The sequence below is a fragment of the Megalobrama amblycephala genome, linkage group LG13 (genome assembly GCF_018812025.1).
Source record: "Megalobrama amblycephala isolate DHTTF-2021 linkage group LG13, ASM1881202v1, whole genome shotgun sequence".
NCBI classification, from domain to species: Eukaryota; Metazoa; Chordata; class Actinopteri; order Cypriniformes; family Xenocyprididae; genus Megalobrama; species Megalobrama amblycephala.
The window spans coordinates 11045342-11058782 of NC_063056.1; the positions used below are offsets into that span (position 1 = coordinate 11045342).

Genomic DNA, 13441 nt, shown 5'->3' on the forward strand with positions numbered 1-13441 from the left:
GATTCTATTTATAAATGGCAGGTTGTCTGAGAAGAAGAAAACGACAGTTATTGACTGTGACTTCTTTGTGATATTCTTTGTCTTGTACTTGTTGCAAAGCTCACCAGTATCTGACAACCACCTTAAAGTATAAACAAAGAAGCTGGGCGAAGGAAGAAAGCTGGATCTAGAACCTGTCTAGGGAGATGGGGGTGGAGGTGGTAGAGAAGAAGGAGTACTGTATGGAAAAGACAAGTGAAATTAATCTATGCCTCTAATGCAAAAGAGTTCAGAGCTGTAGTTTGTGTCATCCTAGGTAGTTTTATTGTTTTATTTGTGTATAAATTTGTAATTTGTAATTCACACACCACAATACAGTAAACCCCTAGTAATTTTAGCAGATTTGCATCTTAAAACATCAAGAAAATCATACTCCCAGACTATCTAAGCAGGCTGTACAACTCCTGGTCTAGGCTTTTCTTATCTCTAGACTAGACTATGGTATGCCCTTTTAATCTGCCTTGCTGCATGCAGAAAGCAGATCTCTGCAAATGATCCAGAATGTAATGGCAAGATCTTCAGCACAAGAGTACTTATTACACCTCTCTTTGTCTTGCTTCACTAGTTGCCAGTGGCTCAATTTCAAGGCACAGATGCTTGAATTAAGACCATCCATTGTACCATCCTCTGTACCCTCCTCCTCTCACGTGCAAATCTACATCTGCCTCCGGAAGTCTGCAGTCAGTGAGTGAGTGGTGTCTCATGATGGTACCAAAATAAATTACTCTCCCAAACTTTCATATTCAATGTTTTTTTTTTTTTTTTTTTTTTTAAATCCAGCTCCCGCAAGACTCTATTCCACACCCGCCCGTTCCTGCTGAGCATTACTCCTTGTACACCCGCCCTCTGCTTACATTGATTTCCCCCCCCGGCCACTCTCGCTTAATTTAGATCCAAAATCTGACTACAATGTGTCCACACTTTGATCTGTCTTTGTCCTAATGGACCACCTGCTTAGCCTGCTCTTAGGACTGGCTTATCTGAAGCATGTGCTGCTGTTTGCATGGCCGCATGCTTTATGATGCTATACTGTCTGTGTGTTGTTAAAAATGTGTACAAATTAAAGGCTACTGTCAGGCCACTGGTTCCCGCCTACAAATCATAGAAGTCCTGCACGTTTCCATCTTTAATCAACTCTAATTTAATCCTGCACCACAAGAAATCTAATTGGATCCCATGGGAATGCAGACCTCCAACATAAATCTCATTTGTGCTTTTGGTCAACTAAAAAAAAAAAAAAAAAAGTTGTGACATCATTGACACCTTTTGTGTGTCACAATCGCACAAAAAAAAGAAAGAAAAGAGATTAGAAAGCTCCAGCACAAGGGAAGGATAGACTATTTTTTTTTTTAACAATACTTTTATTGTGCTTTTTGGAGCTTGGCAGCATAAACTACTACCCATGTCCTTGTATGTAAAACAGACACTTTGACATTATACCTTAGAACTTAGTTTGTGTTCCACAGAAGAAGAAAATATAATGCAGGGCTTAACTTGAGAATCAGTAAATAATAAAAAAAAATATTCCTTTAATTTTGATGTACCAATAAACCTGGCACATCATCTTGATAGAAAACTCTTTCCACCCCTCCATCCCTGTCTGGCCTTTCTCGCTCTGTCTTTCTCATTCACATTTGCTTTCTCCTCTCCTTGCCTCAATCCAGACCCTCCCTCTCCCCATTTTCTCTCTCTCTTTTTCTCCCTCGCACATACATACTCGCACACACACACACTGCCTCCTTTCACTCTCACTCTGCCAGTCTGCAGTTCAACATGTTGCCTGCGCGATGCTGCGCTCCACAGTGGAAGCCATCCTGCCGGTGTACCGGCCGCGCACCACAGCCCGAGCGTCAGTGCTCCATCTGAAGGACCTGTGTGAGGAGGAGCGCGACCCTCACAAACCCCAGCCACCGTCCGACAGAGAGGAACAGCACGCCAGCTCCATGTGGAGGGAGGCTATGCGTAAGCGGAGCTACTTGCTGGAGAGGGGCTCCCGGACAGGAGGAGATGTAACAGGAGGAGGAGGTGTGCGTGGCCGGAGACAGAGGTCCCCAGACTGGCTGTATGACTCCTACTATCTTATGAGCCAGCAGCACCCACTTATTGTTTTTCTGCTCCTCATTGTGATGGGTGCCTGCCTGGCTCTGTTGGCTGTCTTCTTCGCCTCTGGGCTGGTGAGTGTTTGGAGACTGGGGGGAAGGTGACTGGGGGAAAGGCAGAAAACAGTATTTAGGTTGGTTGAGGGAGAAAGCTCTGTTGATACTGTACTGAGCAAGTGACACAGGAAGGGTATATAACTTATAATTTGCTTATTTCTTTAAGGGTTTTCAAAACAGTTAACAATACTTCTGCAAGCCCACACCTGAAATGTTTTGCACCATGTGTATCAGAAAATACATTTCCTGTGTCCAAAAACAACACTTTAGAGGAAGTTCCAGCCAATCACCTCTGTTTGTACTGATTGCTGGAACCATATGTCTCTGTTTACCTTATGCAGTATGTAATCTCTCTCTTCAAAGCATCATTTCTGTGATTCATGTGAAAGTCATAAAGAAGCAGCAGGGAGTAATCAATGTTTGGAAGGAAAGGAAACACGTTTGGAAAATCATGGGTCATGGGTAATTAAGCAGAACAGATTAAGTAGAAACTATTAACCTGTCAACAGTAAAGCTGTTTGCATTTTTGACTCATATTCAGTCTAGCTCAGCTGAAGCAAAATGGAAATCCCTGAATTCAAACCTATTGTTTAATAATATTCTCTATAATGCTATTAATGATTTCTTAACCATTAGCTGTGTAATTTGTATTTTATGGAAAAGAGAAGAAAAATGTAATCTAAAAAACTATGTATGCATATAGCTAGTGCTAGCTTCTTTTGGTTAAATTAGGTTTTATGTGCAGACAGATGTTTGAGTTTTGTGCTAATACCTCATAATATCAACATTAATTCATTTAAAGTGTTTGAAATTTCAGAAGATTCTATAATTGCCACTTGTAGATGAAGCAGAAAGGGATCATGGAACCGAGGAGAAATAGCAGCTGTAGTGTTGTCAGGATGTCTGAATCATAGTTTTGTACATATATTGCTGGCTCACATGCTAAAACAGTTTACACAGGTTTTCCCAGAAGTTTTGAGGTATTTCCATCACCATTTGACAGCCTGAACTAAAAGCAGAATTCATGTGGACAGGATACATGAGCAGGGTGCAGCCATGCTGTCCAAAATTTCTGTTTGCTTTTCGCTCAATTTTAAGGCCAAATTAATTTTAAAATATCTATAAATCTATAGGAAAATATAAGTGGTATATATTTCATCCGATTAAGTCAGCTCTAATGCATTAGGGAGATCAGGGAGTGAATAAGTAAGCGACATTTCACAGTATGACATCAACCTCTGTGTAGATACACACTCTCAATGCGTGCGCTACTTTCTCTCTTGTCTTTTGACTGCCTGACCTAAATCTCACATCACAGTGGCTGTTGAGCCCGCCTTGGGTTGCCGCAATGCTCTCCGCGACTCCCATGGTTGCACATATCACACGTACCGATTGTGAAAAAAGCCTTGGAGCACGATTGCACTCTCAGGGCATTTTTTTTATAATCTTACTCTAAAACCCTGACGTTTTGCTCCCCCCATGACCTGTTTTCACTCAGCCTCACACATCCGATAAGTGGCCGCAGGGCTAACGTTCCCCCTGCATGCTTTGTGGCATTTAGTAGAAGACCTTGCTTGTGGGTTTAGACAATTGCAGGCTTGTTCTGTATCCTCTATGATAAAATAGATATGATTGTGCTACTATAACATCTTGATGTTGTAATGGGGAGCCTACATCTACCTTGATAGAATTTCCCTCCAATTTTTATCAGGGTTTCCATTTCTTATGCATTTCTGAAAGCTGGTTGGCATCAATTATGCATGAGTCTTAGGCAGTTTTCCCATGCTATTAGTGGTTTTGTGTGTTCTGGCTATGAGTACTTCAATGCTGGATTTGGCGGCAACAGTGGGGATTATAGAAAAGAGAAGAAAATGTTGTGAAAAAGCCAGACGAGACACCATCAAAATCACACCATGTCATATATAGCCTGACACCCTGACTTTTAACAATGATCATTTTAGAGGAGTGTCGATATAGTGGTGACAGCAGAGGTTTAGTGTTGTTCTTAAATGAGAAAATGATTGCAGAAAATGCTGCTGATAATCAGGCTGTTTCTTGCTGTCTTACTTTGTGACTGTAATTATAATGCTATGGGGTGACAAGGCTTTTCACAGATATCCTGGGCTCTTTAAACACTGAAACCTTAACAGGCTACTGATTAGAACTTGAATCCATTTAGATGTTTCATGTGTACTGCTGTCTCATTTTGAGAATGTTGAGTCACATTTTGGTGAGCTGTAGACAATAGTGCTGTTCCAAAACCCAAGCTTCTGGAGACAACATTGTATGGTATTTTGATCTACGCACAATGTTTGTTCCAAATGGTAGGCAACTTAATTATGCTGCCACCTTGTTTTAGTCAGACAGCAAGACAGCATCCCATGTATCCCAGAATGCATTGCAACAAGCTTGTGAAAAAAAAAAAAAATCTTGTTGACAGACAAGGTAAAAACAAAAATCAATGGATTATTGAAAATGAATGCATATTGCATTCAATACCGAATAATCCCTAAAAAAATTGTTTAGTATAATTAAAAATGGATTTGTTTATCAATAGTGTGTGTGTGTGTGTGTGTGTGTGTTATGTAGAGATGTACAATGTATTTTTATTCTAATTATTACAGGAACAGCTGAAATCTGCCATGCTGGTTTCTATAGTTCCATGCAGTTTTTCATGACTTCTCTCCATTAAGGGACTAAAAAAAAATTATCATTAATTAAATTTTACTTTATTTAATATTTATTTATTTAATTTTATTTTATTTATTTATTTGTGTACCAGAAAACAAGGTCAGTATTAGTGCCCATGCAAAGGAAGTGTACAAAACAAAGCAAATAATATATATATATATATATATATATATATATATATATATATATATATATATATATATATATATATATAGCGACACTCTGTCACCAGTGTAAAGGATCTCCTTCTCGACCACGGCATACCGTGTTTCCGGTGGGATGAGTTTCCTACTAATGTATGTCACAGGATGTTCAGACGCTGGAACGCCTCTTCGGCCGCATGGCTCCACTGTATTTTGTCTGGCTGGCCCTTCTTGGTCAAGTCTGTAAGGGGACAAGCCAAAGAGGAGAAGGATGAAACATCGATAGTAGCCCGCTAAGCCCAGGAAAGTCCGTACCTGCTTCTTTGTGGTTGGCCGGGGACAGTCCCGTATAGCCGCTACTTTCCGTTTTGAGGAAGGATAAGACCTCGGCCTATGCGGTAGCCCAGGTAGCGTGCTTCATCAAGTCCCAAATGACACTTGCAGGGATTAGCAGTTTGTCCAGCCCGACGTAATGCAGACAGGGCTTCACGTAACCTGGTCAAATGGTCCTCCCACCTCTCTGAGTGAACCACCACATCATCAATATAGGAGGCGGCGTACTCATGGTGGGGTCGCAGGACAATATCCATTGGCCGTTGGAAGGTGGCGGGAGCCCCATGCAGGTCAAGAGGAAGGACCTGGTAATGCCAGTGGCCTGAGGGTGTGCTGAAGGCTGTTTTCTGCTTGTCCTGGGGACTCAGAGGTACTTGCCAATAGCCCTTGGTAAGGTCCAGGGTGGAGATGTAATGCGCCCTTCCCAGCCTCTCGATGAGCTCGTCCACTTTGGGCATGGGGTAGCTGTCGAACTGCGAGACTTCGTTTAGCTTCCTGAAATCATTACAAAAATGGAAAATCCCATCCGGCTTAGGAACCATGATGATCGGGCTGGACCAGGGGCTATTGGATGGTTCAATCACTTGTAGTTGGATCATTTTCTTCACCTCATCCTCAATGGCCTGCAGTGAGATTCAGGGACTCTGTAGGGTCGCTGAGGACGGTGGTGCTACCAGGAAGTTCAGAGAAGACATCCTTAAACTCACAGACCAGGGATTCCAGCTCCTTCCACTGGGCCCCGCAAGATGACTGCTGAGATCTATTATGGGATCATTGACTTTGGCTATCAGGGCAGTTGGGGGAGCTTCTCCAACCCATCGTTTCAGAAGGTTGATGTGGTACAGTTGTTCCTTCTTCCTCCTCCCGGGCTGACGCAGCTGGTAATTCACGGGTCCCATCCACTCGACAACGGTGTAAGGGCCCTGCCAGGTAGCTAAGAACTTGCAGGCAGAGTTGGGGACCAGGACAAGGACTTTATCACCGGGCTAGAATTCCCTTGGCTGTGCTGGCCGATCGTACAGAAGTTGTTGGGCACGCTGGGACTCAACGAGATGTTGCTTAACGAGGGGCATTACTCTCTCGATGCAGTCTCTCATGTTGTGTATATGCTCAATGATGGAACGGTGAGGGGAAGGTTGTTGTTCCCAAGCTTCTTTAGCTACATCTAAGAGTCCCCTGGGCTGATGGCCAAACAAAAGTTAAAACGGGGTTAACCCTGTTGAGGCCTGAGGTACCTCTCTGATCCTGAACAGCACATATGGCAGCATCCTGTCCCAGTCACGCCCATCCTCGGCAACCACCTCTTCAGCATCTGCTTCAAGGTTTTGTTAAAACGCTCAACAAGCCCATCAGTCTGAGGGTGGCAGACAGAGGTCCATAGATGTTTTGCCTTCAAAAGACGGCATAGATCTGCCATGACCCGGGAGATGAAGGGTGTGCCCTGGTCTGTGAGTATCTCTGTAGGGATCCCTACCCGGCTACACAGCAGAAACAGTTCCTGAGCTATAGCCGGCGAGGTGTTCGCCGAAGGGGAATGGCCTCAGGGTAGCAGGTGCATAGTCCACAATGTCCAGAACATCTTCGTGTCCTTGAGCAGATTTAGGCAGCGGCCCTACCAAGCCAATACGGGTAAATGGCACCTCAATGACTGGAAGCGGGATCAAGGGGGCCGGAGCTGGTTTCTTTGGAGCAGTTCTCTGACAGGCTTCACAGGCTTGGCAAAAGCGACGAACATCCATATTCATACCCGGCCAGTGGAATCGTCCCGGAGATGTTGAAGGGTATTTTCTGCAGCTAAATATCCAGCCATAGGATGAGAATGGGCTAGTGTCATCACCAGGTTTGTCTTTCCTTTTGGCAGAACCAGCAATTCCTTTTCTTTGCCCCGCCTGATCACCACACAGTACAACAAGCCATTTTTTATTACAAAGTGCGGGGATGGGTGAGGTGGGGTAGGCATTCATTTCCATCCAATATTCTGACCTGGTTCCAGCAGTGCTTTAGGCAGTCATCCTCTCGCTGATCCCTACCCAGGGATCCTCCGGACGTAACCTGCTGAAAGGGATCAGAGTAGACATCAACATTAGTACTGGCTGACTCACCCGCTCTCTCGCTTTCTGAAGCAAGGTAAGCCTGGCGAACTTCATCTTCCTTTTGGTCTGGCAGGTTTTTTCTGGCAGTTGGGCTGCTCTGTCCAGCGCAGGAGTTGGTCCAACCCAGGCCAGTCTCTCTCCAAGAGCAAGGGCACTGGCAGATCAGGGAGAATGCCAACTTCCACCGACCAGGTTCCTGGGGGTGCAGAGACTGATACTGTTTGCACCGGGACATACCTGGTGTCCCAATTGATGCAGGTGATTGGGAGAGGAGACTGGCCCAACTTGGTTGTTACCAGTAGCTGTGGGCGGACCAAACTGACACTGCTGCCATTGTCCAACAATGGCCGGACCTGTCGGCCATTGATCCGCACTTCTTGTTCTGGGGCACCATCTGGCACGGTCTGATGAACAATGCAGCCTGCCATCCACGTTCACCCTTCTGGAGGATTAGGATCAGTAGGCATGATCTAGATGTGCTGTGTTTGCTGTGTTCAGAAACCTGGCTAAAACGAGACGATTACACTACTTTAAATGAGTCTAGTCCTCAAGGTTATGATTATCGACACAATCCTCGACAGAAAGGAAAAGGGGGAGGTGTTGCTGTAATTTATAGTAATATTTACAGTATCAGCCAGAAGTCTTTCAAATATAATTCCTTCGAAGTGATGGTGCTTTACGTAACATTATGTAAGTTGACATTTGTGTTGGCTACTGTATACAGGCCACCAGGGCACAATACAGACTTTATCAAAGAGATTGCCGATTTTCTATCAGAATTAGTACTAGCTGCAGATAAAGTCCTTGTTGTTGGTGATTTTAATATCCATGTAGATAATAAAAAAGACTCATTAGGATTGGCATTTACAGACATTCTAAACTCTATTGGTGTTAGACAACACGTGTCGGGACCCACTCATTGTCGTAATCATACTTTAGATCTAATATTGTCACATGGAATCGATATTGATGCCGTTGAAATTCTGCAGCAGATTGACGACATCTCAGATCATTATCTAGTCTCCTGTATATTACATTTAGTGAAAGCGGCTAAACTGCCTCCCTGCCATAAATATGGTAGAACCATCACTTCTACCACTAAAGATGGCTTTATAAATAATCTTCCTGATCAGTTTCATCGCCTTAGCATACCAGACAGCTTAGAAGACCTCGATATTGCAACAGAAACGATTGACTCTCTCTTTTCCAGCACATTAGATTCAGTTGCTCCTTTGCGTTTAAAAAAGATTAAGGAAATTAATCCAACACCATGGTACAATGAGCACACTCGGGCCCTAAAAACAGCAGTTAGAAAAATGGAGCGCAGCTGGAAGAAAACAAAACTAGAAGTATTTCACATTTCGTCGAGAGAGAAAATGACTGAGTACAGAAAGGCCTTAAAAACTGCTAGATCTGCCTATTTTTCAAAACTTTTAGAAGAAAATAAACACAACCCTAGGTATTTATTTGATACAGTGGCTAAATTAACAAGAAAAAAGATTCAACTTCTGATGTTTCCAAAGAGCACAGCAGTAATGACTTTATGAACTTCTTTACTTGCAAGATTGATAATATTAGAGAAAAAATTATAACCATGCAACCGTCTACTACAGTCTTGTGTCAGACAGTGCATTGTAGTGTCCCTAAAGAAAAATTCAACTCATTTACTGCTTTAGGAGAGGAAGAATTGTTTAAACTTGTTAAATCATCAAAATCATCCACATGTATGTTAGACCCTATACCGACTAAGCTATTGAAAGAGATGCTTCCAGAGGTCATAGATCCTCTTCTTAATATTGTTAATTCATCTTTATCACTAGGATACGTACCAAAAACGTTTAAGCTGGCTGTTATTAATCCTCTTATTAAAAAACCACAACTTGATCCTAGAGAATTAGTCAATTACAGGCCGATCTCAAATCTCACTTTTCTGTCAAAAATACTAGAAAAGGCAGTTTCATCACAACTATGTTCCTTTTTAGAAAGAAATAGTATCTGTGAAGATTTCCAGTCAGGATTTAGACCATACCATAGTACTGAGACTGCTCTCATTAGAGTTACTAATGATTTGCTCTTATCATCAGATCGTGGTTGTATCTCTCTATTAGTGTTACTGGATCTTAGTGCTGCATTTGACACTATTGATCACAATATTCTTCTAAACAGACTCGAAAATTATGTTGGCATTAGTGGAATTGCATTGGCATGGTTCAAATCATACTTATCTGACCGTTATCAGTTTGTAGTAGTAAACGATGAGATGTCATATCAATCACAAGTTAAATATGGAGTACCGCAAGGCTCAGTACTAGTACCATTGCTTTTTGCTCTGTACATGCTACCCTTGGGAGATATCTTTAGGAAGCATGGCATTAGTTTTCATTGTTACGCTGATGATACTCAGCTCTATATTTCTTCGCGCCCTGACGAAAATCACCAATTCGCTAAATTAACAGAATGTATAGCTGATATAAAAAACTGGATGACTAGTAATTTCCTACTACTAAATTCAGGAAAAACAGAGATTCTAATTTTTGGACCGAAAAACTTCTTCATGCAATAATCTAGAATACTGTCTAACACTTGATGGCTGCTCTGTTAAGTCTTCGTCGTCAGCTAGGAACCTGGGTGTGCTCTTTGATACCAATCTTTCATTTGAAAGCCATGTTACTAGCATCTGTAAAACTGCATTCTTCCATCTGAAAAATATATCTAAACTACGACATATGCTCTCAATGAAAAATGCAGAACAGTTAGTTCATGCGTTTATGACCTCAAGGCTAGACTACTGTAACACTCTACTGGGTGGTTGTTCTGCTCGCTTGATAAATAAACTACAGCTCGTACAAAATGCAGCAGCTAGAGTTCTTACTAGAACTAGGAAGTATGACCATATTAGCCCAGTTCTGTCATCACTGCATTGGCTTCCTGTTAAACATCGTATAGATTTTAAAATCTTGCTAATTACTTACAAAGCACTAAATGGTTTAGCTCCCCAGTACCTAAGTGAGCTCTTAATACATTATAGTCCTTCACGTTTATTGCGATCCCAGAATTCAGGCCAGCTGATAATACCTAGAATATCAAAATCAACTGCAGGCGGTAGATCCTTCTCCTATTTGGCACCTAAACTCTGGAACAATCTTCCTAGCATTGTTCGGGATGCAGACACACTCTGTCAGTTTAAATCTAGACTAAAAACACATCTCTTTAACCTGGCATACACATAACACATTATCAATTTATATTTTCAAATCCGTTAAAGGATTATTAGGCTGCATAAATTAGGTCAGCCGGAACCGGGAAAACTTCCTATAACACCAGATGTACTCGTTACATCAGAAAAAGAATGGCATCTACGCTAATATTAGTCTTTCTGTTTATCCCGAGGTTTACCGTAGTCAACCGGATCTGGGCCGTATCCAGCTGAGACCAAGGATCTGCGCCTTGACACGACCACAACACAGCCCTGAAGTATCAGCAGAGATCGAGTCAACTGGATCATCCATTGTGAAGGCCTCATCGACACGACAGCCAGTAGCACAGTTCCTCAACAGACCGTCCATACCGGCGTGATGAATACGATCCTCAACTGGATGGAACTGAAATAAATACTTTGATTGTTGCGATCCTATCAGATTTATGATAGCAACCTGATTGTAACAAAGCACTGTTCGCCAGAGGAGAACTGGCCCCCCGACTAAGCCTGGTTTCTCCCAAGGTTTTTTTTTCTTCTCCATTTTAACACCTATTTGCCACTTGTTTGCCACCTGATGTCACCTGATGGAGTTTGGGTTCCTTGCCGCTGTCGCCTTTGGCTTGCTTAGTTGGGGACACTTGACATTTGATATTCAATAGTATTCTTGACATTTATTCAACAGTGCTTCTGATCTGCCTGCATTGACACTATTATTTAAGAGCTGCTGTGCAGCCAAATTATGTACCAGCTATCAATGTAAAGCTGCTTTGACACAATCTGCATTGTAAAAAGCGCTATATAAATAAAGGTGACTTGACTTGACTTGACTTGACATGAGTTCATCCTGCTGTGCACCTCGGGGAGCCGCCAGGCTTACTGGCTTGTAGGTGCCATCCACTCCTTGTCGCTCCCTGGTGATGCCCCTCTGGGTGAACGGGACAGTTCTCTCCTCCAAGTCTCTTGCAAGTGATGCCTCTGAAAGCTCCACTGCCTCCACGAGTTCAGCCAGTGTGGTGGGGTTGGTTAGTCCCACAGCTCGGCGTTGCGGGCAGGGAAGGGACCGCAACAACCGATCCACGGTGACTCTTTCTACTACCTCTGCAGCTGTAGCTTGGTTGGACAGCAGCCAATGCTTAATAAGTCGAACAAGCTGTGTGGCCTGAATGCGCATAGGGACACGAGGCTCAAAAGTCCATTCATGCACTTTCTGTGTGGCACAGCCTGAAGACAGCCCCACACAGCTGAGGATTTCCTTCTTCAGCACAGCATAATCATTTGCCTGGTCCGTTGGGAGGGAAAAATAGATCCGCTGTGGCTCTAAAACGAACAGCGGAGCAAGAAGTTTTGCCCACTCGGTTGCTATCACCTCGAAAGTATGGAGGAACGCCTCAACATCATCCTGATCCGTCATTTTAGGGAGGATTTGCCTCGCCGAAGCTCGTCTTTCCAGTGAAGTTGTGCGAGCAGTTGTCCCTGCTTGTAAACGGACCAGCTCTTCAGCTATATGTGTCTGGCTTGCCACAAGCATCTCTGACAACTACTGCTGTGGAACCAATACCTCTGCAAGGTGTCCGATAATGTCTCCCATGCTGGGGGAAGGAGCTGCCTCTGTGGAGGCTTCAAGTCGCAGTTCTCCGGAGTGCATTCTCCACCAATGTAGCAGGTTCCTGAAGGGAAAGAGGAGAACAGACACGAGAAAATGAGTTCAGCCCGGAGGTTGTATTTATTTACAAGTGAACAAGTGCAAGGAAAGTAGACCAGTGGATGCTTGACAGTAATCCTCAGGTCCATATCTCCGTAAAGTAGTGCCTCTTTTAGTGTTTCCAGTGCGAGTGTCACAATATATTTTATATATATATATATATATATATATATATATATATATATATATATATATATATATATATATATATATATATATATATATATATATATCCTGCAGATTCTTCAGTTTTCCAGCATCTTTTGCATATTTGAACCCTTTCTAGCAGTGACTTTATAACTTTATAATTTTGTGATCCATCTTTTCACACTGAGGACAACTTTTTTCTTGTCGACTATATATAAGCTTCTTTTATTTAAAATATCAAAACAGAACCAAACATACCATCAATCCAAAAGATCCCAAAAAAAAAAAAAAAAAAAAAAACATGCCCTTCATGCATACTTTGTTGAGTGTTTATAGGGTTAAAAAGTTACAGCTTTTACCATATTCAAAAAACCCTGCATTGACATGGAATGTTCACGTGTTGATGTGTATGTAACTCAACTGACAAAAGACAGAACAGTCACTGTCAAATTACCGACCCAAATAAATGCTTTTAGCTGTAGTACTCTTAAGAGAGGATGCTATTAGACAGACACAGACGCAACCCTAATTCTGTGTTGTCAGTAAGGTCTGTGCTATATTGGATAACTATCTAAAACAAACTTAAGTGCAGAACAAGTCACTGATGAACACCGTTACTTATATCTGACTGTATTACTGTCAGGTCCATATCTTTCGTTAAAAGTCTGCTTCAGTTGTATAGACCACTTTGGAGCAGACGTCACAATTACGTCACTTGCAGCTGCGCGCGCATACTGGTTGCAGAATAATAGTGGTAGCAATTGAAGGAAAATGTGCAAAATCCACAGAAAAAGAGAAAAATGTTTTGTTGTGCCTCTGGATGTTGGAATCGGAATGCAAAAAATATAGTCTTCATTTTTAAAGAAAACCATCGTTAAAAACGTCCTTTGAAGATAAACAGAGACGTTTCACAGACTGGACTGATGACATCTGTAAGG

At 42.4% G+C, this 13441-nt stretch overlaps 1 protein-coding gene across 2 annotated transcripts in view; it reads left to right on the forward strand.

The window, feature by feature from the left end:
* The first annotated feature begins 228 nt into the window (after positions 1-228).
* The window catches only part of adcy2a (adenylate cyclase 2a), a 152457-nt gene continuing 139244 nt past the window's right edge, over positions 229-13441 (forward strand). Inside the window, exon 1 of one of the 2 annotated variants that reach the window (XR_007178960.1) lies at positions 229-2213. Coding sequence is in view for 1 of the 2 variants with exons in the window: in XM_048152166.1 (XP_048008123.1) it covers positions 1827-2213 (387 nt within the window). In the remaining variant the exon portion in view is untranslated. The remainder of the gene's footprint in view (positions 2214-13441) is intronic. The other variant, XM_048152166.1, reaches the window with a different exon arrangement.